Source organism: Ornithorhynchus anatinus, chromosome 4 (assembly GCF_004115215.2).
Source record: "Ornithorhynchus anatinus isolate Pmale09 chromosome 4, mOrnAna1.pri.v4, whole genome shotgun sequence".
Classification (NCBI taxonomy): domain Eukaryota; kingdom Metazoa; phylum Chordata; class Mammalia; order Monotremata; family Ornithorhynchidae; genus Ornithorhynchus; species Ornithorhynchus anatinus.
In genome coordinates, this window is record NC_041731.1 from 2,936,482 (window position 1) to 2,964,058 (window position 27,577).

Genomic DNA, 27,577 nt, shown 5'->3' on the forward strand with positions numbered 1-27,577 from the left:
TGGCCTTCTAGCTCTGTCCCAGCCCAAACACTTGGCCACAGTCTCTGTGAGACGTTGTATTTTGGGGGCAAATCTCTCAGGCTGGAGAAACTGGGGACTCGCTGGGACTCGCTTTACTCCCTGAAGGTAAACTGAGCCCATCCGGAGGGTCGGTCAGACCGGTGACTTAGCAATTGTACCTTCCTGTCTTGAAAATGTCGGTGGGCTTGCAATCACGCTTTACTCACACCCAGGGGAGTTTGTTACCTCTCGAATCCCAGCTGTCCCAGTAACTTGTTCTGTGACCGAGGGCAAGTCACTTAATGTCACTGGGCCTCAGTTTCCTCATCTGTAAAATGGGAATGTGAGATCCTTGTTCTCCCTCCTACTTAGACGGTGAGCACCATGTGGTAAAGGGGGCTGTGTCAGACCTGATTATCTTGTATCTACCCCAGCGCTTAGTACCATACTTAGCGCATTGTAAGTGCTTAACAGATATTATAGTATGAGACAGTGAACTCTCCCCCTACATATATTTTTAACCCCTGGACCCCAACACCTGTCCCAAAAATTATTTTTGAAAACTGATGAAAAATCTGAAACCTCAAAACCCTTACCTCATGATTCCCACTTTCAGGGATTCAGGAAAAACAATTTCATAAGACAAACATAATTATTATCTTAGCTGTGTGGCATAGCTGTAACCACAGCATCAGAACCGCTTCAGAAAAACCTCTCTGTCTAGTGAAAATCATCACTAGAAAGCCAAATGAAAAAGAGACAGGAAGCCACTTTAAGGATTTCTCTCATGCTTTATTTTATTTGCCAACTGCCAGACAATTTTAACATTGAGTTTCAATAGCTCTTTTCCGTAAATCATGTGAGCTGAGGTCCTTTATGATGCAAAAGGACTCTTAGGAAGATTGTTATTTATGAGATGAATGAGTATAAATACTGTGAGCAGAAATCTTGCATTAGTGGAGACGGTCACTAATTTTGTTTGCCGTTTCGCCTTCTGCCTCCAGCAAAACTTCAAGAGTAGATGAGCTGGAGGCAGGGGGAAGTGTGAGATGATAAAGCAAATCAAAGGTTGAGACTGGTAAGGTAAATCTGGGAGTCTTCCCATAGAGATGGGATCTGAGGCCTAGTGAGAGGGTGAGTTTTCTAAGAAAATGAGTATAGAGCAAGAAGTGGATATGGAGCCGGAACCGAGCCCTAGGAAACCCTCACAAAGAAAAGATGAAGAAAGTAAAGAAAGCCGGCCCAAGAGTCTGAGAAGGAGCAGTCACGGAGGTAGGAAGGAGTTCCAGGAGAGAACTGTGTCAGTGAAGCTGAATCTCGAGAGATTTTCCAGGGGAACAAAATCACCAGCACCAAAAACACCTGAGAGGTCAGGAGGATTAGGACAGATTAGGCCCCTCCTTCGTAGATTAGGCCCCTCCTTCGGTCGGAGCGTGGGACTGGCTTCCTCTGAAGAATTTTATGGTATATTTACTCTTCATGAAGAAACAGCTGGCATGTGTACACTTAATACTCAATTGCTGCACACCCACAATTTATACAGCGCCTGTTTCTGCGTTTTGTCAGCATTTGGGGGTGGTGTCGGTAAACAAAGTAATTTGTTTAAAAATAAGGCACTGATCGTTTTGGTTATAACCTTCTCACCCTTGGAATTGAACAAGAGCCGGGTGTAGCAGATTAGGAGATGAGAGGATGCGGTGTGGCCTAGTGGAAAGAACACAGGTCTGAGTCAGGGAACCCAGGTTTTCATGCCGACTCTGCCTCTGCCCTGCTGTGTGACCTTGGGCAAATTGTATAATCTCTATGCGTCTGTAAAATGGGAATAAAATACCTCTCCTCCCTCTCTCTTAAACCGTAAGCCTCCCGTGGGACAGGGACTGCTTCTGATCTGATTATCCGGTATCTAGACCTCGGAGCTTAGCGTAGTGGATGGTTCATAGAGAGTGCTTACTAAATACCATACAAAGTAATTAACCGAGGAGTAACTCCTAGAGTTGGGATCAGGGATTCACCCACCTCTTCAGGAGTACGTCCTCCCCACAAAATTCCTTCAGTTGGCCTGATTGAGGACAGAAATAAAGCTTGGAGTTTGGAAAAGCAGTTTCGAGGTAAATCCAGTCATTCCTTTGATCACAACTCAATCCCTCCACAGAGGTTTAGGTCTGAAAGAAAGACGTAGGAGCTGGGTTTGGCCAGGATATTGGCGTGTATCCCTAGGGGAGAGGAGAGGAGAAGGGTCGCTGGAAACCTTCCAGGGTTAAGGAACCAGGGCAGCCCTGCCCAGTCTCCTTTAACACCTCGCCTCTGGGAGAGGAGCTGGGAAAAAACGGAAATGTTTGAACAGTCACACCCCACATAGGTGATATCATATATCTCCACAGATTAGGCTGAAACCTGGAGAACCTGTGCAAAAGTAGAGGAAAGTATGTTCGGGGAACCTGCCACATAGACCTGGCTGGAGTAGACGGAGAACGATGGAGACACTGCCCAAGGCAAAGTAATGTATCTCCTGCCCCAGGGCCCAGAGAGCAGATGGAGGAGGGAACGGAGAGGGGAGGGGAAAGGCCACAGAAACAAAAAAGAAACCTCAGGGATTTTATTTAAAAGTGTTAAGGGTTTTTTTTTTTTAATGATTCATTAACGAAAGGTTCTTCTTCCCTGGGGAAGGAGAGCCCTCTGAACCGCCTTCTATTAAGTGGGACATTTCATTACAGTGAACTAGAGACTTAGGATTTTCATCATTTACAAGGCTTTGATTTTAAATAAAAGATCTTGCTGTATCCCAAAGAATGCCCTTGCTGATTTGGACATGTGTATTCTCCCTGTTTGAGCTGGAGGGTGGATAGTGGTGGGGGCTGGGGAGGGGAGTAATGGGAAAGGAGGAAAGGAAGAGAGAAGCAGAAAGGGAGGATCTGCTATTTAAGGCAAGAAGGACAAATAGAGATTTGATTATGTATTATGCATATTTTGGAGTAAATATAGCTTTTGGTTTATATTTCCTGGAGGTATGAGTCCACGTAGGTTTGTTTCAAAAGAAGGGACAAGGGGCTTTGGAAAGATTGTGGAAAGTTAATGCCTCGCCCAATATGGCGGGGGAAGGCTTTGATGTGGTCTCTGGATTAGCCTGTTCCTTGACTTTCTGTAGGAGTAAATGTTGTTTGAGGTAGCCGGTGGTATCTCAGTTTAACCTGACAGACTCTCCCTTCAGTTTATGATCTTTTCATTGTTTATCTTTTGTATTCTGTTAGCTAAAAGTATTCAAGACCTTCTGTGGTCCTGCTCCTCTAACCACATGCTGACTATCCAAATCATTTTCCAAAGAGGATAATGGGCATTTTAATTTGATCGGTTTAGGCATATTAGGTTTAAGGGAAGTGTTTTTTGTGACATTTCTTAAGTGCTTACTACGTGCCAAGCATTGTACTAAGCACTGGGCTAGATGCAAACTAATCAGGTCCCTGCCCCACATGGGGCTCACAGATTTAATCCCCATTATACAGATGAGGGAACTGAGGCCCAGTGAAGTGACATGCCCAAGGTGACACAGCACGCACGTGGCAGGGCCGGGAATTAGAACCCAGATCCTTCTGACTCCCAGGCCCGGGGTCTATCCACTAGGCCATGCTGCTTCTCTCATTAGTATCTAACTAATAAGAAATAACAGGGATGTAATGAGGACAGGGTCGCCCACTTCTTCCAGTCTGCTTAAAAACTTCCAAGAAGGATGCTGCCTTTAGTGAGAGGAGAGCTGCTAGTTAAACACTCAGCACTTTTACTTGGGTCTTTATACTCAGTTGCTTCCTGCTACCTGTTACATATGCCTCTCCCACTAGATTGTAAGGTAGGGATTCATTCATTCAATCGTATTTATTGAGCGCTTACCGTGTGCAGAGCACTGTACTAAGCTCTTGGAAAGTACAATTCAGCAGCAGATAGAGACAATCCCTACCCAACAGTGGGCTCATGGTCTAGAAGGGGGAGAAAGACCACAAAACAAAACAAGTAAACAGGCATCAATAGCATCAGTATAAATAAATAGAATTATAGATATATCCACATCAGCTCAGTTCTCTCCCAAGCGCTTGCTTGAAAGTTTTGAGGTGAATTCTCATAGGTGGGTTTCCCAGGGCAGTGGTTGAATTGTCTTCCCCGAAGTCTTTGAAGACGGGACAGAGAAGGAGCATAGGCTAGTGGAAAGAGCATGGGCCCAGCAGTCGGAAGGACCTGGGTTCTAAGATTGTCCCTCAGCAGACAACCAGTAGATGCCTAAAGAGTCAATGGGATAGGGCTATATTCAGTATCAAAACCCTTATTTGGGTTTTTTGTGGTTGTTTTGAGCCTCTAGATGGTGCATTTTTACCTAGGCTTCTATCTTGGATTCAAGCCAGGCCTGACTATGGGATACATCTTCAGAAACGGATTGGGCCTGATTTCCTTAGTTGACCTCTGAGAGCTATTTTGAGCCAAGCATCCTCTTCTGTTCTCCCCTGGTTTCTGCTTATTTCTGTTTTGGAGATGGATTATTTCATCATCCCCTTCCTCCACAAGTAATTCAGAACGTTTCCCCCTGGCCCCAAACCATTGTCATTCCTTGAGAGTTGGGGAGCATGGTCCTAAGGAGTGGCTCAAGTGGCACGTCTGTCTCCCAAAGGATAGTGGACCAAGAGAGCTGACCAATCCATCAATAATATTTACTGAGCACCTATTGTGTGCAAAACACTGTACCAAGAGCTCAAGAGACTCATAACAGAAGCAAGACATGGGGCCACTGTCTCCAGGAGCTTACAATCCACCTGGGAGAATTAGCAGACAAAAATTATTTTCCATTGGTAGGACCAGAAGTGCAAGGATAGAACAGGCAGTAGAGAGAATATGGTAGGATAAATTGGGTCGATGAATTGGAGAATTAATAAAGAGTGGCTATAAATGGATACATACACCACTTATCTGAAAAATAATATATGCGACAAGGCCTAAAGACGGGTGCAAATGCCTAGGTACTAAAGGGAAGCAGAGTAACTTAGTGGAAAGAGCATGGGCCTGGGAGTTGGAGGATCTGAGTTCTAATTTCAACTCTACCACTTACTTGCTGTGTGACCTTGGGCAAATAATTTCTTTGTGCCTCAGTTCCATCATCTAAAAAATGGGGATTCAAAACCTGTTCTTCCTCTTTCTTAGACTGTTAACCCCATGTGGGACCTGATTATCTTGTGTCTACCCCAGTGCTTAGTACAGTGCTTGGAATATAATAAGCACTAAACAAATATTATTATGAAAATATACTAATAATCAAATAAAATAATATACAATTAAACAATAATAATGATAAACAGACCCAGTGGTTGAAGTACCCTCCGTTCTGCCCTAACAGATGGTTGTAGGAAGATCCAGGATATTTCTTTAAGTATTCCCCTCTCTTAAAGTACTTTTCATTTTGATTTCTGTATCCCCATGACCCAATCCGAAGAAATTTAAAACTTTCCATCCATATCTTCTACCCTCCCATACACTCTTTTTAAGCTCTTATTAAGTTTCAAACCCTATTCTAAATGCTGGGGAAGAAACAAATTAATTAGGTCTGACCCAGTCTCTGTCTCTCATGGGGCTCACAGAACGTTGGCACTGACAGAGAAATTCCAGACCATGCCAACTGGTCTCTTTCTCCCTCTGCTTTGCCGAGGTTCGTCCAAGCATCCGATTTCTTGGGTCCTGGGAGGCTGTGCCTCTGCAGATGACGAGAGGGTGAACATCTGGTCCACTAATGGACAACTCTCATCCCTGCTGAAGTTTTAAGTGCTATGGTCGCCATAGCTGCTGTAGGGCTTAGAGCCACGGAGACCTGATGGGTTCAAGAAGTGGCCAGAGGGAGTCTGTCTTGTGGTGTGAGGAGCAGAAATTGGGGCAGAGATAGACTCGATCTTGATTCACTATAAGATGCTCAATCAATCAACAGTATTTATTGAGCACTTATTACGTGTGTCTTCCTTGCGCTTAATAATAATAATTGTATTTGCTAAGTGCTTACGATGTGTCAAAGTACTGTATTAAGCGCTAGGGTGGATACAAGCAAATTGAGTCGGACACAGTCTCTGGCCCACATGGGGCTCAAATTCTTAATCCCCATTTTACAGATGAGTAATTGAGGCCCGGAGAAGTGAAGCGACTTTCTGAAGGTCATATAGCAGACAGGTGGAGGAGCTGGGATTAGAACCCAAGTCCTTCAGACTCCCAAGTCCAAACTCTATTCACTAAGCTACATTGCTTCCCTGATTTGGATTTGCCCCCCTTTACTCACCCCTACCTCAGCCCCAAAGCACTTATGTGCATATCTGTAATTTATTTATATTAATGCCTGTCTCCACCTCTAGACTGTAAACTCATTTTGGACAGGAAACTTGTGTAGCGATTGTCTTACATTGTACTCTCCCAAGCACTTACTATAGTGCTCTGCACACAGTAAGTGCTCAATAAATGATTGATTGTGCAGAGCACTGTACTATTGAATGATTTGAATGAATGAATGAATAAATGATTGATTGTGCAGAGCACTGTACTTAGCACTTGGGAGAGTACAATCCTTCATCATTGGTAGTCACACTTCCTTCCCACAAGGAGCTTACAGTCTAGAGGGAGAGACAGACTAAATTAGACTCTGAACTCGTCATAGGCAAGGAATGTGTCTGTTTATTGTTATATTTTACTCTCCCAAGTGTTTAGTACAGTGCTCTGCACACAGTAAGTGCTCAATAAACAAAATTGCCTGACTGACAGTATATTGCTCACCAAAAGGAATCCAGCAGTTGTCAGAAGGAAACAGATCTGATGGTGGATTACATAAATGCAGTGAGCTGGTGGTTTCTGGCTCCTGGGCCCTCCCAGACCTGAATTTACTAAGATGGAATTAGTAGTTCTGAAACCCTAAAATGCCATTTGGTGGTGTACGCCTCTGGCCTTTTCTTTGAGAGAGGCTTTGGGGGAGGTGGAATAGTGAGGGGATGGAGGAAGGGTTGCCCTGGACAGCCCCCGGTGTAACACGAGAGGTGGGCTATGGTACCTATAGGAAAGCTAAAATAGAGGCATTCTGGGTGGAGATTCCTTGCTCTAGAGCCGAGCTCCCTAATCCGGAATGTATCCGGGGTTTTCTCGAGTTTTGAATAGTTTTTAGGGAGTGGCTGCAAACGGATATCTGTGGCTACTCTGAGCCATCTTGCGGTTTGAGCATAGGATGCTTACTTAGTGACAACAGGCAATCTGTTGTCCCTCCCACAGTAGAGCAATGGGAGAAACCTCGTATCCTCCTTCAGATCAGGCAGGCTCCAAGTGAGCATTTTCAGTGTCAGGAGGGTAATCCTGGTTGCCCCATCCTCTCTCTGGGTGGGGCTGGGGTGAAAGGGGGCTAGAGGAGTGGGCTTTCTAGAATGGCCAAGAGGAGAACTGAGCTTCCTCCCCACTCTACCTCTCCCTACCCTGACCTGACCAAAAGCCTAGCAGCTTCACCAGTCTTGTCAATCATGCAATGATACTTATTGATAAGCAGCGTGGCTCAGTGGAAAGAGTCTGGGCTTGGGAGTCAGAGATCATGAGTTCGAATCCCGGCTCTGCCACTTGTCAGCTGTGTGACTTTGGGCCAGTCACTTAACGTCTCTGTGTCTCAGTTCCCTCATCTGTAAAATGGGGATTAAGACTGTGAGTCCCACGTGGGACAACCTGATTCCCTTGTGTCTACCCCAGCGCTTAGAACAGTGCTCTGCACATAGTAAGCGCTTAACAAATACCAACATTATCATTATTATTATTGAGCACTTAATGTGTGCAGAACACTCTACTAAACGCTTGGGAGAGTACAATAGAATAGGTAGACTCAGGTCTCTCTGCCACAGGCAGCTTACGGACTAGAGGACATTGCCCTTTTGAGTGAACACAGGCAGCGGTGACCTTCCCTAACCTCCCAGGCCTCCTTCAGCAAAGGATGGGAGGAATGGAAGGCCCCGCTCCCACCCCATTCCATCTTGCCTCAGCTCTGCAGCCGGGGCACGAAGAGTCTGTTTGGATCCACCCTCTTTAAATACATAATCAGCCCAGCTGAGGTGCATTTCCAGAGGTTTTGATTTTTCAAATCTTTGCAGTCGATAGTGCTCTGAATGTGTGGATCACGTTATCAGCTACTGAGATGAGAGGGAAGACTTCATCTGAGAAGACGAGAGGGAGAAGTCATGGGAGCCATTTTCGGGAGAGTCTGACTCACGGCTCTGATTACTCTCACTGCTTTCTCTCCTTATAAAAGCCGACCCTTTGCTTTCAATAGCTCCGGGACACAAGCGCTAATAAAATTCTCATTAAGGAACATTATAAAGTTCAGAAAAATGAACTCTCAGTGGGGACAATGATTTGGAATCAAAGCAGAAAGCGGCATAGAATTGAATGGAAATCACAGCAGCACAGCCTAGGGTTATTACTGGAAAACAAGGCCTGACATTTTACCTGTTTTTTATGTTTTGGCTGGGAGGGTGGTGGGGTTTATTCCTTATGACTTAAAGATGGGACCCGCTAGGAATTTCTTATGAATAGCCAATTATAGTTACGTCATTGTAAGTACTCAGTGACATGTCTTTTTATTTTGATACTTCACATAAGTTTTTACTGTGGAAGGTAACTATTATAATCAATTTTGTCCTGTAATACACACATGCACACACTCATCTCCCTACCCCAGAAAGGTGGCATCATTTTCATTCACAGAAAGTGCTCAGTAAATGCCATGAATCGATGAAGGTCGAACCACTTGTGGACTCTTGGGCCTCCTTTCCTTCCTGCACTAATTTCAGTCAGTCAATCGTATTTATTGAACACTTACTGTGTGCAGAGCACTGTACTTAGTGCTTGGAAGAGTACAATATAACAGACTCATTGCCTGACCACAACGAGCTTACGATCTAGAGGGGGAGAAGACAGCCCTCCCGCTTCCCAAAGAGCTATTTGAATAAATGCTCTTTTCCTACAGCCTCTGCTCCCTTCTTTCTTGACATGTTTCTTGGCCTCTTCTGTATATGTCTAGAAATTTTAATTCACTGGCATTCTATTGTTGTCCTTATCACTTCCTTGGCAGCTACAGCGTGACTGGAAGCTGCTCCGAATTTCTGGTCATTCTTTCTTACTCTATATCCCATGCTTCAGAAGTCTGAGGGTCAACTATCCTAGGGTGGTCTGCTTGCCTGGTCATTTAGTGGGTCACCGGGTTACTGTCCCTCTAAAGGAAAGAAATTGAGTGGTTTTCTTTGCATGTCCTTCAGTTGTCGCTGGATTTTCAGGAGAGTTTATTTCCAGTTTCTGACAGCCATTAAGCATTGGGAGCTGTCTCTCTTCTCCACATAGCTTGTCTTCATCAAAGTTGCCCTTAGCATTTCTACATCATGACTAGCAGAAATGGCATAAAACTTGGAGTCAGGAAACCGCCACTTTCCTGCCTTGTGAGCTAGGTCAAGTCACTTAACTTCTCTGAGCCTCAGTTTTCTTGTCTGTAAAATGATGATTAAATTATCTCTTCGGTCTCTCGCTAAGCCCATGAGCCCTGTGAGGGACCAATACTGTGTCTGATCTACTTTCCGTGTATTTACCCCAGCATTCAGTACAGGATTTGGCACATAGTGAGCAGTTATTATTGGAAGAACATGTCTGGAGAGGGAAATTTACCTTGTTCCTAAATCTGGCGAGGAAAAAGTTAGCATTCTGATGGTCTGCAGTTGGCAGACAAAAGGATCCTCATGCAATACCTTCTCTCACCCAACTTTTTCCATCTCTGGCTCTTTCCCCTCATGACCTTGTCATTGCAGATAGACTCAGGGAGTCTGCAGGGCTTAGGCTAAAGTAATCCTCCAATGCATTCGGGATATCCGACAGACAATTACTCTTCTCCTCTTCAAAACCTTATTGTAGGCACATCTTCCCCAAGAGGCCTTCCTTGTCTAAGCCCTCTTGTCCTCTTCTCGCACTCCCTTCTACATTTCCCTGACTCGCTCCCTTTTTTCATTTCCCCTCCTAGCCCCAGGGCACTTATGTACCTATCTGGAATTTATTTATATTAATGTCTGTCTTGCCCACTGGACTATAAGCTCTCTGTGGGCAGGGAATGTGTGTTATATGTTCTACTGGACTCTCCCAAACACTCAGTACTGTGCTTAATAAATACGACTGACTGACTGGTTGACCTGGGTTATAATCCTCTCTCCCAGTGGAGAAAGTCTAGGATGGCTGCTGTCAGGGAGGGAAAGCCAAATCACCATCCCCCTTGGACAGCAGATATGTACGGGGCAAGACTTCTTGGTCAGGGTAGGAGTCAGTCTCAGAACACAATCTCATAGTAAAAAAGAATCCAGATGAACAAGTTTAGGCTCATGACACATGCTGATAACAAATCATCCTACCTTTCGTCAACTAGTATTTAGACTTTTTTTAAGTGGGTCAGTAGATTCTGAGAATGTTTTTCAGCCTGGTATTTTATATGTCTCACACAGGTTCAGTCTCTATCTCTCTCTAAGAGAAGCAGCGTGACCTAGTAGAAAGAGCGCGGACCTGGGAGTCAGAGGTCTTGAGTTCTAATCCTCGCTCTGCCATGAGTCTGTTGTGCGACTTTGGGAAAGTCACTTCACTTCTCTGTGCCTCAGTTCCTTCATCTGTACAATGGGGATTCAATCCTACTCCCTCTTACTTAGACTGTGAGCCTCATGTGGGACAGGCACTGTGTCCTACCTGATTAACTTCTATCTACCCCAGCACTTTAAATAGTACTTGGCACATAGTAAACACTTAACAAATACCATAATTATTATTAATTATTATCATTTTGTTAGGAGAAAGTGACCGTGAGCAACCCACTTGATATCCAACCACTCCTATGGACAGATAGAATGAACATTTTTTTGCTTGTGCTGTCATTGCTAACTCTGTTCATCCTCTTTGCAGAAAGGGAGTGTTCCCTGGAATTAAATTGAAGAAGAAGAAGAAGAACAAAGGCGAAAAGGGGTTAACCCTAACAAATAAAGGCGCCCTAGGTAAAGCCCAGTAAATCAACATTTCTCCTGGCCCTTTTGAGCAGGGAACAGGGCAAAGTCTTTTGTGTCTCCTTTCCCACCCTTACACAGAAAGCACAGTAAGTGAGCATGTTATGGGTTATTGCCTGTAATTAACACTAAATAGAAGCAGGGCCTACACAGATCTAATGGTCTTGAAGTAAAGTACCTGGGATTCAGTTAAGCAGAAAAGAAATGGGTTTTGGTTTAATTCAGCCTGCTACTAGAGTGTATTGGAAAAGAGGACCTGGGTTCTAATTCTGGCTCTGCAACTTGTCTGCTGTGTGACCTCAGGAAAGTCACTTCATTTCTCTGGGCCTCAATCACCTCATCTGTAAAATGGGGTTTAAGATATGAGCCCCATGTGGGACATGGGCTCTATCTAACCTGATTAGCTTGTATCTAGCCCAGTGCTTAGTACAATACTTGGCACGTAGTAAATGCTTAACAAACACCATAAAAAAATTGAACAAATATTTATTTTTAAAAAATGAGGAAAAGAAAACGGTTAAAGGGATCAATCTCTATTGTATCATCGGTTGGGGTTTAATATTGGCTATATTTTAAATTCTTGGCCAATGAGTGAATTGGGGCTGTAATTCTCCTTGGAATTCATAAATCCTGAGGCTGGAGAGGGGGAGTAAGTCTGAGACGGCAACAGTATCAGAATTCAGGAGGTTTCTACTACCAAATCCTGTTTTTTTCTCAGCAGCCCCTGACACATCTTATCCACTACTGCTCAGTTGGCTTTCAATCCTCGATAGTTTTCCACCAAATTCCATGCAGGGCCAGAGATTAGATGAAGTACTTCAACCTTTTTTTTATGGTATTTGTTAAGCGCTTACTATGTGCCAGTCACTTTTCTAAGTACTGGGGTAGATACAACACAATCAGGCAGGACACAGTCCCTGTCCCACATGGGGCTCACAGTCTTAATCCCCATTTTCCAGATGAGCTGACCGACCCACAGAGAGGTGAAGTGACTTGCCCGAGGTCACACAGCAGACATGTGATGGAGCCAGGATTGGAGCCAAGGTCCTTTTGACTCCCAGGCCCATGCTCTATCCACTAGGCCACACTGCTTCCATTTGGGGATGCTGTTTGGCACACCCCTGGTCCCTACAAGACAGGTTAGGTTAATGGGCGCTTGGTTCCACCGTTAGAAAGTGCCAGATTTGTATGCCACCAAAGAGGAGAGCGATCTCATACTATGTCCCTCAGGTCCTTGTACATTAGTTTTGTGGGATCACAGGAGAGTCAACGAGTTCTTTGAGTTTCCCTGTAATAACAGAAACCTACAAAGGAAACCCAAAACTTGATCTGAGCCATCAGTGAGCTCATCATCTTAGTGGTATTTACTGAGCGCTTATTGTGTATAGAACACAGAACTAAATGCTTGGGAGAGTACAATACAACAGACTTGGTAGACACAACGAGTTTACAGTTTAGAGGGGAGAGGCCGACAGATAGTAATATAAATAAATCTCCTAACTTAACGAGCCTTTCAGCTAGATGAACAGAAAGTCTCTCTTGGGAAGATGGTCTGCTTTTGCTTCCCTGAAACCCCCACCTGGGGATGGTCGAGCAAGAAGGCCATGGCTGATTGCCATGGAGTCTCATCAGGAAGCAGGGTCGGGGCAACGTCTGTGGAGGTCTGGGTCGAATGTGTTTTGGTTTTGAGCTGGTCCCTCCCAGAACTCAGCTCTGCAGAACTCTCCAGGCCAGAACCCTTGGACAGCAGCCTTCTCTGGCCCACCTTTGCTGGTGGGCCACAGTTTTGAGGACAAAATAGCACTCTTGCTTGGGGAAATGTTTTTAGTTTGCCATGACAACAGGAGCTGTGCTGATTCAGTTGAAGATTTGGCTTCTTGAGCTCCCTCGCAGATTATATAAAGGAGCCAGTTTCTTAATTTCTGAAGGACTGAGGTCCTTCAGTTTGATTGAATATTTTCCTCCATGAAGAGGAATCCATTTTCTATTGATCAGAAATGAGTGGAGACTGAGTGACCTGGCCCCTCAGCAAAAGTCAGGGCTGGGCGGGGCGGGTTTTACGAGAAACAGTGAAAGTCCCTTTTAGAGGTGGGTTAATGGCTTTGCCAAAGTTCAATGATTTTTTTTTTAATTTTAGTATCTTTCCTTTTGCCCAGCTCTTTCTCTTTTCAGCCCACAAATCAAAAATGGTAAACCAGAAATCCAGTTCCATCCCCTGTAGTAAACTGGAGCTGAGGAAGGCTTATCGAGTATGGAGGAGGACAGAGGGGGAGAGGATGGGGGGCAGGGAGAACTGTACCAGCCAAACAGGAAAACCACTGAGCAGATTGAAACCTGGGCTCACAGCCAAGCTCTTCGGTCTGACCTGATCTCAGAAGGACTTGGGTTCTAATCCCGTCTCCACCACGTCTGCTGTCTGACCTAGGGCAAGTCACTTCTCTGGGTCTTAGTCACCTCATCTGTAAAATGGGGATTAAGAGTGTGAGCCCCAAGTGGGTCAGGAATGGTATCCAACCTGATTAACTTATACCTCCCCCAGCTCTTAGAAGAGTGCTTGGCACATAGTAAGTGCTTAACAAGTATTATCAATATTATTATTCTTTAGCTTCAGTTCCCCCATAATATAATAATATGATATGAAGATTAAGACTGTGAGCCCCATGTGGGATAGGGACTATGTCCAAGTCAATTTGCTTATATCCATCGCAGCCTGGTACAATAAGAGTACAATACCTGGTACATAGTAAGAGCTTAGCAATACAGCTATTATTATTATTATTATCATCAGTGTTGCCTAAATCCCCATGCTGACTTTGCTTTTGTTGTTTTTTGGCATTTCTCATCTTTTTGTGAACCCCTTAAGCAACAGGGACCATGTCTAACTCTGTTGACAGTAAGCGCTCAGGCAATCAGTCAGTGGTGTTTATTGCACATTTACTGAGTGCAGAACACTGAACTAAATGTAAACAATTGCTATTGATTGATAATTCCCATCTGTGTAATCTTTCCCAGTATTTAGTGCAGAACTCTGCATGGTAGTGCTTAAAAAATATCAATCAATCAAATTTATTAAGCTTATTATGTGCAGAGCCCTGTACTAAGCTCTTGGTAGAATACAACATAACAGAATTAGCAGACACCTTCCCTGACCATAAAAACTTATAGTCTAGTGGGAGGATATACTTACTACATTTTCTCACTGAGGGGTTTGAGTCTCAGTGATCTCATAGTCTTCCAGACACAACATAGAGAAAAATCTCAGACGAAAGCCAGTTAAAAAATAAACATCGGTGGAGTTTAAAACAATAAACACATTAGCAATCACAGCGATTAACGGGAATGGATTTTATAGATCTTCTAATAGACGAGGGGTTTCGCTGAGCTGAAAAGCCCATGACCAAGAGCCTCCCCGCAGCTGGCACCAAGCATGGCACCAAGTTGGGTACTGTGTGCTGGAGCAGGTCCAGGATGGCATTTGGAACAGTGTCATCCCTTGCTCTGCTATGGACCGTGTCTGGTGTGAACCTGGATAATCGCTAGATTGGCGGGAAATCAAATCTGGACAGAATCATCCCTTTGGCTAATGGATTTCGCATTCCCAAACTGCAAATGGTGCTAAAAGGATGGATTTGAATTTCCCATCCTTCCTGTACTACCACCATCTGCCTGGTCAAAGGGCTGCAAGTAGGGAGGCCAGGGGACTAGATAATCCTCAGAATGAATTGTCCCTGGTCTCAGAAGGAATCAAGGGTGGGCCGATGACACCTGTCTGTCCATTTTCTTTCTTGACTAGAAGGGCCCAAGGAAAATAAAGGCTCCCGGGAGGCAGCCCCTGGACAAGAAGGTGATGTTGAACCAGACAACAGTAACCCAACCGTGGGGTCTCCATCTCTGGATTCTGTGAAGAAAAGGTACAGCCCCTGGATTGCTGGAGATGCAGCCTGATGTGGTGGTGATGTCTGTGAATGAGTGAGCCTGAGTATCAGAGAGACAGAGACTGCGAGGGACTGAGACTCTGCTTCTATCTTTTTCTGTTTTTCACTGTCTCTTTTTCTCCTGAGCTGGTTTTGTTCTACTTATACCCTTGTGCTTCAGAAGCCCTAGTCGCTACTAGCATCACAACATGAAATAAACAAGGGTATTTCTGTTGATCGATTACATTCCATTCGATTGATCGGATAAGAACACATGAGTGTTCCAATTATTTTGTGGATGATTCGTTGGTAATCGGTCTCCTTTACAGTTTGGCCCCGCACCCAAACCTTTCGTCACACGAGCCTTCCGACGGAGGGAACCAATAGGACTTGTCGTACATAAAAGGCATCTCCTTACCAAAGCAAATCTCCCTTCTTTATTTTGCTCAGATCCAAAGTGGTGCCCAAGATTCATGACGGGGAAGCCAAGTTCCAGAATTACCAAGTAAGTCCTCTCCCTGTCCCCGCTCAACCGTGTGTGTGGACAATAACACCAGAGCGAAACCGCCTTTGTCTGTGCTTCGCAGATCGGCATAACCATCATCGAAGCCCGGCAACTGGCGGGAGAAAATATCGATCCCACTGTGGTCATCGAGGTCGGGGATGAGAAGAAGCAGACCACAGTCAAACAAGGAACCAACAGCCCATTTTACAATGAAGTAAGACCATCTTGTTCATTTTTTATCATTACATTCATCGTGTTGTTATGTGCTTACTAGGTGCTGTGCACTGGGATAAATGCTCAGGTAGATTCAAGTTAATTGCATAGACATAGTCCCTTTCCCACATGGGGCTCACAGATTGAGAGAAAGGGGGATCAGAGATGTTAGGGGAGTAGTGGATATTCTAGTGCAAATTAGAATAGTCAAACAGGCTTAGGCTAGGTAAGAAATCTGACTTCTTGAAATTGAAAATCTAGTCTTCAACACCGTTCATCTTCAATCTAGTGATGTTCTCACCATCAAATGCCACAGTGTAAAGCCTCTGGCTAGTGCACCTGGAGAAATTTTGGCCTCCTGGCCCAGTGACTAATGGAGTTCTTTTGTTCTCACAGTATTTTGTGTTCGACTTAGTCGGGCCCCAGGACCATCTGTTCGACAAAATTATCAAAATCTCGGTAAGTATCTACAGGTTCTGCATGGTTGGGTTGCGGTCAGCCATCTGCCAGATACCTGTCCCTTGTAAAGGGAGAGGGGTCGGGGGGCACATGAAAGTTGAAGAGTGGATAGAGGGGAGAGAAAGAAAGAAGAAAGAAGGACAGGGAGGAATGAGGGGAGAGAGAGAAGCAGGGGAAAGGAAAAGAGTGAAGGGGAAATAATTGTGATACCCTTATGCACTTATGTGCCAAGCATTGCACTAAACCCTGGGGTAGGTACAGGATAATCAGGTTGGACCCTGTCCCTGTCCCCCCTGGGGTTCACAGTCTGAGAATGGGAGAGGTGGTGGGAAAGAGCTGGGGGGAGGAACGAAGAGACTGAGGAGAAGGAAGGCGAAGAACTGGGGAGAAAGGGAGACAAGTGGGGACACCTTGCAGCTGCTGCTTCTGGCAACCACTCCCATCCCCAGGTGGGTGGGAGTGGGACTGGTGGTCTCATCACCCCATGCTGCGGGTGGCAGGCACCACCGTGACTCCAGAGGAAAGTGGACCAGCTCAGGCAGGCTGGGCAGGTTTCATCTGTCTACTCCAGACTTTGGCATGCTGTCCTCAGGACTCTCCTTCCCTTAATTGGATGGTCCAGATGACCAACTCTCTTAACTTCCTCCCTGCACAGGTCATGCACCACAAGCTCATCGGAAGCCTGATGATTGGCTCCTTCAAAGTGGACTTGGGAACAGTTTACAGCCAGCCAGGTGGTTTGCTTTTTCTCTTTAGTTTCTTATAGGTGCGTTTGTGGGTGTCTGTGCTAGTGTGGGCAGGCATGTCTAAGGACCAGCTGGACACTCTTGTGTGTTCCTGGGTGGTGGCCAGAAAGTTTGTGGCAGAGGTGAAGATCGGTGAGGGCAGAGGGACGATCAAACAAGGGGTCAAAAGACTTGCAAGTAAGAGGCCCTTGGGGATCCTGTAGTTCCTTGCTGAAATGGCACAGTTGGGGCTTCCTCCTGCTGAAGAGAAAACACAACCCCTGGTACAGAAAAATAATAATTATGGTATTTGAGTACTTACTATGTGCCGAGCACTGGGGGAGATACAAAATAATCAGGTTGGACACAGTCCCTGCCCCACATGTGGGTCAAATTCTAAATAGAAGGGAGAACAGATATTGGATCCCCATTTTCAGAGGGGGAAACTGAAGCACATAACAGTTAAAAATCCGGCCAAGAGTCACAAAGCAGGCAAATTGCAAAGCTGGAATTGGAACCCAGGTCCTCTGACTCCTAGGTCTGTGCTCTTTCCTCTAGTCCAGGTTTCTTCAGAGCCAGGAGAGAGGATTAAGCTGTCCCTTTGCTGGCCATTAAATCCTTTCTCTTGACCATAAAAAGCGCCCCTATGCTTGGCTCTTTCTTTTCCAAAAAAAAATTGGCATTTGTGAAATGCTTACTGTGTGCCAGGCACTGTTCTAAGTGTTGGGGTAGATACATGCTTAGTCAGGTTGGACACAGCCTCCGTCCTACACTGGGCTCGCAGTTTTAATCTCCCTTTTACAGATGAGGTAAGTGAAGCACAGAAGTTAAGTGACTTGCCCAAGGTCCCCCGGCAGACAAGTGGCAGAGCCGGGATTAGAAGCAGGGTCCTTCTGACTTCCAGGCCCATGTTCTAGGCCACACTGCTTCTCACATGGTTCTTGCCAACTCTGATACACCCCTGGTTTACAAAGGGAGGAAGGATCCTCCCATCGGTTGGAGACGATAAGATTGTCTGGGCCTGGTTGAGTTGTGAGTTTCTCCCCTAGAATCATCCAGTTGGATGCAGCTGCCACCCTCTGGAGCAGAATTCTCCTACATCCAGCCTCTGGATTCCCAACGTCTATGTTTTCCAGGTCATCAGTTCTGTGACAAATGGGCCCTTCTCACCGACCCCAATGACATTAGAACGGGAGTCAAAGGCTATCTGAAGTGTGACATCAACGTTGCTGGGAGAGGAGACACAGTATCTACCAGTCAGAAAACATCAGATGCCGATGAATACATAGAAAAGTGAGATTTGGTGGCTATTTCTCAGACCAAGTGAAAGCCATTTTGTTCTCTCCTTTCTTCCTTTCACCTGTGTCTTTCCAAAATGGAGGCTCTTTGAAAGGGGTTTGTCTTCTCCTTTCTTGTAGAAACCTTCTGATCCCAAAGGGATTTCCGTTAGAGAGGCCTTGGGCCAGATTCTACGTGAGAATCTACAGGGCTGAAGAGCTGCCCAAGATGAACTCCAGTATCATGGCCAATGTCACCAAAGCGTTTGTGGGAGATGACAAAGACCTCGTGGATCCGTTTGTGGAGGTCATGTTTGCGGGTCAGACGGTAAGCAGGAAGCAAACTCTCTGGAACAGGCCAGGACCAGGAGTTTTGCAAAGGCACTAGATGGGAAGAGCATTAAGGGCAGTGAATGCATACCTTACTACTTTTATGCTCTCCCAAGCATTTAGTACAGTGCCTGGAACTCGATTGCTCGATAAAAAAACCAAACATTGACTGATTGACAAGGAACCATATTAATGCTAAAAATAAGAAGTCTTCTGTTCTTGACCAGAAGCTTGTTGGGAGTAAATAAGCTTTAAACCAGAAGTCCAATATATTAATTCAAGGAAAGATGCCCTATTTTGATCTCTGAGTAGTCTGTAGGATAATATATGTATGCATAATTCAGCTATACCATAAAGAATAAGTACACACAAAAATATGTATCTTCAAAAATAGCATGGCCATATTTTCTGCTTATCAATCCACGGTGTTTACTGAGCACTTACTGTATGCAGAACACTGTACTAAGCACTTGGGAGAGCAAATACATAGACATGGTAGACACGATCCCTTGGCCCTCCAGGAGCTTGTAGTGTATGGAGACACTTGGACTTTAAACTCCTTTACAGCTGACCACTGAAGCAGAAATCCACTTTGCAGAAGACAAAAACTGGGAAATAGAGGTTCGATGAGTGGCCACTATCACAGGCCAACCAGCAACACAATTAAATTAGATATGAATTAGATCAGCAAACATCTGCTGTGAAGATAAGCCCTTTTATACCAAGACGTACTGCTTCCTATAATGCCGCAACCCAGACATCTATCTTTTATGTTCCTGGTCCTCAGGAAGAGACAAGCTAACCTTAATTCAAAGTAATTAGACAATCCTCAATCTCCAAAACCCCGAATCTGTCAATCAATAGTATTTAGTGAGTGTTTACTATAAGCAGACTACTAACCGCTTGGGAGAATACAGTACAAGAGAATTAGCAATCACATTTCCTACCCATTAACGAGCTTACAGTCTAGAGGGGGAAAACAGACATTAATATGAATAAATTATACTATATAATTTAAGTATATATATATATATATATGCTGTCAGAGATCTAAGTGACTGCCTGATGTGCTTATGTTTGCTTCCAAAGCCAAAGTACTTTGTTACAGTTATTTGCCCATTTGCCCCCAAGAGCAATAGAGCGAAATCATACAGGGATTGTATCTGATCTGATTAACTGTATCTACCCTAGCACTTAATAGAGTACCTGACACAAAATAAGCGCTTAATAAACACCATAATTACAATTTCTAAAGGAAAACTGCTGCTATTACTCTTTTTGGCTGAATTGCAAAGGCTTTTTGAGTTAGTTGAGAGATTCGTAGTCAATGTCGGGCTCCTGTCCGCTCTTCTCTTGTCCTAGGGTCGAACCACAGTGCAGAAAAATTGTGCAGATCCCATCTGGCATGAACAGATCATCTTCAAAGAGATGTTCCCCCCTTTATTTCAAAGAGTTAAAATCCAGGTGTGGGATGAAGGCAGCATGAACAATGTGGCTCTGGCCACACATTTTGTCGACTTGAGGAAAATTTCCAACGAGCAAGATGGAGACAAAGGTAAATGCAAATGGTTTTAGTTCCCAGATAAAAACCTAGCTGATATTGGTGTTTCGCAGTATAAAGAATGTGAAAATAGGAAACAAATCGATACAGTATTGACATTCAAGACATCTGGACTTCTAGAAGAATTTCATTTGTGGAGACTCAGAGTAACTGGAAGCTCCTCAAAAGCGGCGGGTGGGAGAGAGGGCAAATCTTTTACTGAACTCTTCCCAAATATTGGTTTGGTGCTGTGGATCTAGTAGGTGCTCATTAAATATTAACGACCCATCTGGCACAGACGGCATATCGACAAGTCAGTTTCTTCTTCTTTCCTTGGCTTGGCTGGAAAACCCCCCTAAATCTAGCCCAGTTCTTAGTTCAGGTTGGGAGATGGGAATTTCTTTCTCTGGTGCATTATACTGTCACTTCCTTTCTAGGATGGCTGCTACCTCAGGCCCTAGGCTTTCAGGGAGTCAACTAGAGGAGAAATGGGGGAGGATAAGACAGCCTCTCCCCCAACTTCTCAACTAATTCAGAGACAAACTAGAGAGAAGGGTCCATAGTAATCCCTTATTTTCCAATGTTTGGGGGTTTTTTTTTGAATAGTATTTAAGTGCTTACTACGTGTCAAGCACTGTTCTAAATGCTGGGGTAGATATAAGTTAATGAGACTGAACAAAGATACTGACTCCCCACTGCACAGATGAGGAAACTGAGGCACAGAGAAGTTAAGTGCCTTGCCCAAGGTGACACTAGGCCATGCTGATTCTCATGGTGTTTGACCTCAATTTTTTTTTCTTTTGTACTATGAAAATGTCTTTACAACCACAGTGGGGGCTTAGAAGCCATGAAGAATAGCAACAGGGTAGCATGGCCTAAAGAAAAGAACACAGCATTGGGAGTCAGGAGACCTGGGTTCTAATCCTGACTCCACTACTTGCCTGCTGTGGAACCTTGGGCAAGTCACTCTACTTCTCTGGACCTCAATTTCCTCATCTATGAAATGGATGTGAGCCCCATTTGAAACAGGGACTTTGACAAACCTGATTGTATTGTATCTACCCCAGTGCTTAGCACATGGTAAGCCCTTAATCAAAATCATTATAATTGATAAGTATAATGAAATCTATGTTCTCTGTAGGGTTTCTTCCTACTTTTGGGCCAGCTTGGATCAATCTGTATGGCTCTCCCAGGAACCACAGTCTAGCGGACAACCAGGAGCTGAATGAAGGTTTTGGGGAAGGGGTCTCTTTCCGGGGCCGGCTTCTCCTAGAGATTGCCGTGGAGATCCTGTCGGGGGGATCGCAAGGATCTACTTTTTCCAAGGTTCTGAAGAACACCAAGCAACCCTCCAAAGACAAGGACCCAAAGTCGTCCCGAGGATCGGTGAAGGACGAAGAGGGTAAATCTCACCCCACTTCTGACAAGACCAACTCTACTGAAGCCGAAGTTGAGCCTTTCGACGTGCCTCCAGAGGTTCGTTGGTATCCGTGTTAGAATTCTCTAATGGGAGATGAAGAGTCAAGTGAGGCAAATCCTTTCCCAAAATCAGCAGGCCTGAAAAATTCTCTCCAGCCTGCAAAATCCTCCTTGGCCTTCCCCCACAGCCTTCTGAAAGATCACACTCTCCTAAAGTTCTCCATGCCAGCATTAGAACATTTGTCACAAAGCACCACTACTATTACTATTGTGGTATTTGTTAAGAGTTTACTGTGTGCCAGGCACTGTACTAAGCGCTGGGGTAGATACTAGCTAATCAGGTTGGACACATTTCCTGTCCCAGATGGGGCTCGCATTCTTAATCCCCATTTTAGAGATGAGGTAACTGAAACACAGAAGCCAGGTGATCTGTCCACACAGCAGACAAGTGGTGGATCTGGGATTAGAACCCAGGTCCTCTGACTCCCAAACCTGTATTCCTTCTACTAGGCTCCGCTGCTTCAAATGCCTTTAGAATTGCCCCTCAGATAAAGCTTCCCAAAGAAATAAAAATCCAGGGAAGCAGCAGAGAAAACATTTCAGTTAGTACTGCTGCCCAATTTTCATTAGGGCCCCTCCAATTTCTTTTAAATCCTAGACACTAGGGCACATGCTTAGTTTCATGCTGCTACAAGACACTTGTCAACATTTTTTCCAAGATCATAAATTTCTGGCACATTCAGTCGGTCAGGCTAAAGCAGTCTGGGGATGAAGGAGTATGGCTTGGGATTCAAGTTACCCAGTTGGCACCAGCAATTCTCCAGAATACCTGGTATCCCAACAGCAAAATCCAGGAGGTTACTATGAGCCTAGCAGGACCTACTCCGAAAGCATTCTAGGAGAATTCCCTTCTTTGGGGACTCATCCTCTCTGCTGAGATAGCAATTACTTCTTCAGCAGCATGGCCTATTGTCAGCTGTGTGACTGTGGGAAAGTCACTTAACCTCTCTATGCCTCAGTTACCTCGTCTGTAATATGGGGATTAATTGTGAGCCTCACGAGGGACGACCTGATTACCCTGTATCTCCCCCAGTGCTTAGAACAGTGCTCTGCACATAAGCGCTTAACAAATACCACCATTATTATTAGTGGATAAAGCACGGGCCTGGGAGTCAGATGGATTGGCTCTGTCATTTGCCTGCTGGGTGACCTTGGGGAAGTCACCTCATTTATCTGTGACTCATTCACCTCATCTCTTATATGGAGATTTAGGCTCTGAGCTCCATGTGGGCCAGGGACTGTGTCCAACACGATTTGCTTGGACACACATCCCAGCCTTTACTACAGTGCCTGGCACATGGTATTTGTTAAGGTGCTTAATACGACAATTAGGATGCTAGCACAGTACACTGCCCCTTCTACCATGTGAGAATAATTCGCAAGCTGTCCTCAGCATTCCCTTCAGACTGTAAGAGGCCAAGAGGGCAAATATCACCCTCAGGTTTTGACTTAAAGGAATCAGAGGTAAACAGGTAATTGAAAGCAGTTGAATGTTCATGGTCACCCCCACTGGCTAGCTGGAGGATGACTACGGATCAATAAAAGCATCTTCTTACTGTTTGAAGGGATTTTTTTCCCCCTCAGAAAACATGTGCTAGTTACATGATTGTTCCTTGGCTCCATGGCTGAAAGAAGAAAATGCTGAAGGTTCACAATTAAGATGGTCTAAACACTTGAAAATACCAGAAATTGAGATACATATGTTGTTATATGTATTAGGCAGTGTAGCATGATGGCATCAACTCAATTTTGCAGAAGACCACTGAGTTTTTCCAAACCTAGGAGAGTTTCTCCGGTGGGGTTGGAAGTGTGCTGATCTCTTCCCACCTGTTTTGCCTTACTGGCAAGCTGCAGAACTTGGCAGCAGGAGCCGTGGCAGAGAGATTCTGGGCACTGAAACTATTATTACTAACATGCTAAACATAAAATAATGCTAAACATGCTAAACATAAAATAATGTTGGTATTTGTTAGTATTTGTTAAGCACTGTGCCAAGCACTGTTCTAAGCACTGGGGTAGATGTAAGATAATCAGGTTGTCCAACAAAGGGGCTCACAGTCTTCTTCCCCATTTTACAGATGAGGTAACTGAGGCACAGAGAAGTTAAATGACTTGCCCAGTCACACAGCTGACAAGCGACCACCTGGTGCCTTACCCATTCCAGGCAGGGAGCAGACCAGCTGAAAAACTGGACCGTCCAGCATCAGATTGGATGTCTGGACAATGAACTCACCCAAAAAGATGGGAGTCCTCTTTTCTGCTCAGAACTTTTGCATTACGGGGATCTCTCATGCCTATAATCTCCACACAGACCAAGGGGGAGAGCAGGCAGAAAGTGTCAGGGAGCAAGCAGCAGGACCATTCTGACCAGAGCTACTTAATTTCCTTTATGAATAAACATGTCCCCAACCCTACGGTCAACCTCAGCACAATTCCCTGTGGTATGTGATAACTGGAACTATAAACCGGGAATTAATTTTCTCTCCGGCCGTGGAGCTCTTTATCTCTTCGGTGCAGTGCTTTGTAACGTGGCTGTTCTGCTCCCTAAACTGGGATAGATTTTTCTGGCCCTGGTCCTTGGAGAGCCACTAGGATTATTCTTTCTTCCTTGTTTCCTAAGGCCAGAGGATGATCTACTGAAAAATCAAACTCCACCAGTGTGTACTTAGAGCACCTGACACCCTGAGGCTCTAGCGTGTTCTCTTGATGATTCTTCTCAGGCTTCCTACCTCTCCTGTCCCTTTGTCTTGGGATGGATGGGGCTTTGGATATGTCGAGTGCTCCAGCTAGGCTCTGCTGCCACCATTTTCCCTCCAACCCAGGTCCTTGTCCTTCTCTGTGGCTGGTGAGATGAACACCCCAGTGGGCAGCTGGCATGGTCCGGGGACAGTGCTGCCCTAGGGCCACGTGCGGCCTCTCAAAACATCCTCAATGGGCTACTGTGGCCTGATGGGTTTCCATCTCCGCTGCCTGTTTTTCTCGACTTCAGAGCAGCGCAGCCTCCTGGTGAGAACCCCAGGCCCAGGCCGAAGATCTCTGAAGAGGGAAAAGCCAGGAAAAACTCCAGGGTCTGGAGGAGGCCCTTGACCTCCTTAATCTGTTCTGCAGGCAATGAATTTGGGACAACTAGCCCATTCCACTCCCTCTCCCTCCCCTACTTCTTACCTCCTGCTCCCTCTCTCTCCCCTTTTCCTTTTCTTCCACTTCTTCCTTCTTTCTACCATTTCTCCCTCCCCCTTCTTCTCCTCTCTCTCTCTCTCTTCCCAATCCACCTCTCTTCCTTCTCTCCCTTTTCTCCCCACTAATTCCATCAATTTATTTCCTCTTTCCTCCCCCTTTCCCTCCCTTACCCTCTTTTCTCCCCCCACCCCCAACCACTTTCTTTCTTATTTCCTTCCCTACTTCCTTGCTTCTCACTTCTCTTCCCCTCCTCTAATTGGATTAAGAGCCACCCAGGCTGGGTGGGAATGGATGACTTTTAGCTTTCTGAGCACATGTTGCCTGTTGGAGACCCCCATTGAAGCCCTCTTTCAGCTGTAATTGTATTCTGAAATGGAACAGCAGAACAGTTTGATTTGGTCTGGCAATTTGCCTGATTTATTTCTGAGTCATGGAGAGTATCGTGCCATTTGAAACTGAAATAGTGACTTGGTTTCCTGTAAATTTCTGTCAGGCAGACATCCCGGGCTTACTGTCTGGGTTTAGAAAATGACCCAATTCAGTGTATTATTGTTTGTCTCCATAGATTATACCAGAAAAATATGAAGACTTTCTTCTCTTTGGAGCATTTTTTGAAGCCACTATGATTGACAGGAAGATTGGCGACAAGCCAATTAGTTTTGAGGTTTCTGTGGGTAAGTCTAGCAGAACATCTGAGTGAAAAGAAAACTCTTTTCTACAGTGGGAATTATTGATATGTGTTGTTGCAATTAACAAGACCAAGTAATTGCTCAGAGAAAAGGAAAGACCCTGAAAATTTGCTCCCTGGCTCCAAACCATGTTTGGTAGTTTTGTCTTCACTTTATACAAACTTCAGGGTTAATTCATTATGGAAACTAATTATAGTATTTGTTAAGCACTTGCAATGTGCCAAGCACTGCCCTAAGCCCAGGAGTGGATACAAGATAATTAGGTGGGGGCATAGTCCCTGCCCAACATGGAGTTTACAGTCAGAATAGGATATAATCCCCCATTTTTTAGATGAGGGAATGGAGGTACAGAGACCAGGGACAGATTTGAGATTAGAACCCAGGTCCTCTGACTCAGTCAGTAAATCGTATTTATTGAGCATTTACTGTGTGCAGAGCACTGTACTAAGCGCTTGGGAGAGTACAATATAACAGACTCCCAGGCCCGTGCTCTTTCCACTAGGCCATGCTACTTCCCAGGATTTGGACTTAGAGTGGTATATTATCAGAGGCCTGAAAGGGTCTGTAGAAAACCAAATGTGTGCAGATGGATTTAGCTGAATTTGTAAAGATCCTTCAGATATTTGAGAAAAGCCACTGATTCTTATTTTACCCAGCCAAAATGACTCTGCTTTAATTCACTCTTGGATTCTCCTCTTGAGAGAATTGTATATTCTCTCTCAGCTCAAATAGCTTTTTTTGATTAGCAAACATGTATTGATTGTCCTCAGGGTGTACGGTTCCGTTCTAAGCAGGTGGTGGTTAACAATAAGTGGGGTGTGAGAACACTTACTATATGCCAAGCGCTATGCTAAGCGCTGGAGTAGATATAATCCAATCAGATGAGACACAGTCCCTGTCCCATAGGGAAGAAGGAGGTGATGAGGATGCACATCAAAGGATGCTGACTTTTTTTTTCCTTCACCCCTTTGAGCAATGCATGTTTCTGTATGGAATTAGCATTGTGAGATGAGACAGCCTGAGCTGAGGAGATGATTCATTCATTCAATAGTATTTATTGAGCGCTTACTATGTGCAGAGCACTGTACTAAGTGCTTGGAATGTACAATTCGATGATTCCTTATAGTTATCTTGCAGGGCAAAAATCAATACCTGGAAGCCATTAACAAAATTAGAAGTAAACCCTTAACTATGACTTTGTTCCTCTATGGTAGAAGCAGATAATAATGATAAAAAATAGCTGAGGTATTTAAGTGCTTACTATATGCCAGGAACTGTACTAAGCACTGGGGTAGATACAAAATAGGTTGGACACAGTCCAAGTCCCATGTAGGGCTCACAGCTTTACAGATGAGGTAACTGAGTCATAGAGAAGATAAATGACTTGCCCAACTTCATACAGCAGACAAGTGATGAAGCCGGGATTAGAACAGAAAACTCTTTTCTATCCCAGTGCCTAGTACATATAGTAAGCGCTTAACAAATACCATAAAAAAAATTTTTTTTAAATCTTCAGGTTTAAACGGTCGTGTCTACCACTATTTGAAATGCCGTTGTCTGAACAGTGCAACGCTGTGAACATGCTGACCTTAGGATAATAATAACAAAAATGAGGACCTGGGTTCTAATCTCAAATCTGTCACTGGTCTCTCTACCTCCATTCCCTCATCTAAAAAATGGGGGATTAAATCCTATTCTGACCATGAGCTCCATGTTGGGCAGGGACTATGCCCAACCTAACTATCTTGTATGATCGTATTTGTTAGGAACCATTCAGTGCCTTGAGTTTTACTGTTTCATGGGTAGAGGTTGGAGAATTGAGTCCTTTTTATCCAGGTGCACTGTCTCCACTGCCCAAGGGCACAGTTCACCACCAGGGAGCCACTTCTTCACTACCCAAGGGCTTGGTTCACTGCCTGGCATCCTCTCTTTAGCCTCTGCCTCTCAAGTCTCTAACGATCTATTTTCTTTCTGAAGGCAACTTCGGCAACATCACTGATGGGGGTTCCCACCATGGAACTAGGAAAAAGTCGGCCGATAGCATTGACGAGGAGAGAACCCCGCTGCTTCATGAGGGCCAGGGAGAATCGGCTCACCACACGGCCTTGCCACAGGTCTCCACCACGCAACCGGAGAAACCGTCGGTGACGGACGGGAACAGGTAGGTGTAGGGGAAGCAGCAGGGCTTAGTGGATAGAGCCTGGGGCTT

The 27,577-nt window shown here is 44.9% G+C and overlaps 1 protein-coding gene across 1 annotated transcript in view; it reads left to right on the top strand.

The window, feature by feature from the left end:
• Nucleotides 1-2,402: 2,402 nt before the first annotated feature.
• Nucleotides 2,403-27,577, top strand: part of FER1L6 (fer-1 like family member 6) — a 66,601-nt gene continuing 41,426 nt past the window's right edge. Inside the window, exons 1-13 of the mRNA XM_007661346.3 lie at nt 2,403-2,497; nt 10,960-11,048; nt 14,851-14,968; nt 15,422-15,476; nt 15,559-15,690; nt 16,086-16,148; nt 16,804-16,882; nt 18,010-18,166; nt 18,292-18,478; nt 19,843-20,035; nt 21,162-21,496; nt 25,245-25,353; nt 27,346-27,529. Of these exons, the coding sequence (XP_007659536.2) occupies nt 2,475-2,497; nt 10,960-11,048; nt 14,851-14,968; nt 15,422-15,476; nt 15,559-15,690; nt 16,086-16,148; nt 16,804-16,882; nt 18,010-18,166; nt 18,292-18,478; nt 19,843-20,035; nt 21,162-21,496; nt 25,245-25,353; nt 27,346-27,529 (1,724 nt within the window). The 5' untranslated portion in view covers nt 2,403-2,474. The remainder of the gene's footprint in view (nt 2,498-10,959; nt 11,049-14,850; nt 14,969-15,421; nt 15,477-15,558; nt 15,691-16,085; nt 16,149-16,803; nt 16,883-18,009; nt 18,167-18,291; nt 18,479-19,842; nt 20,036-21,161; nt 21,497-25,244; nt 25,354-27,345; nt 27,530-27,577) is intronic.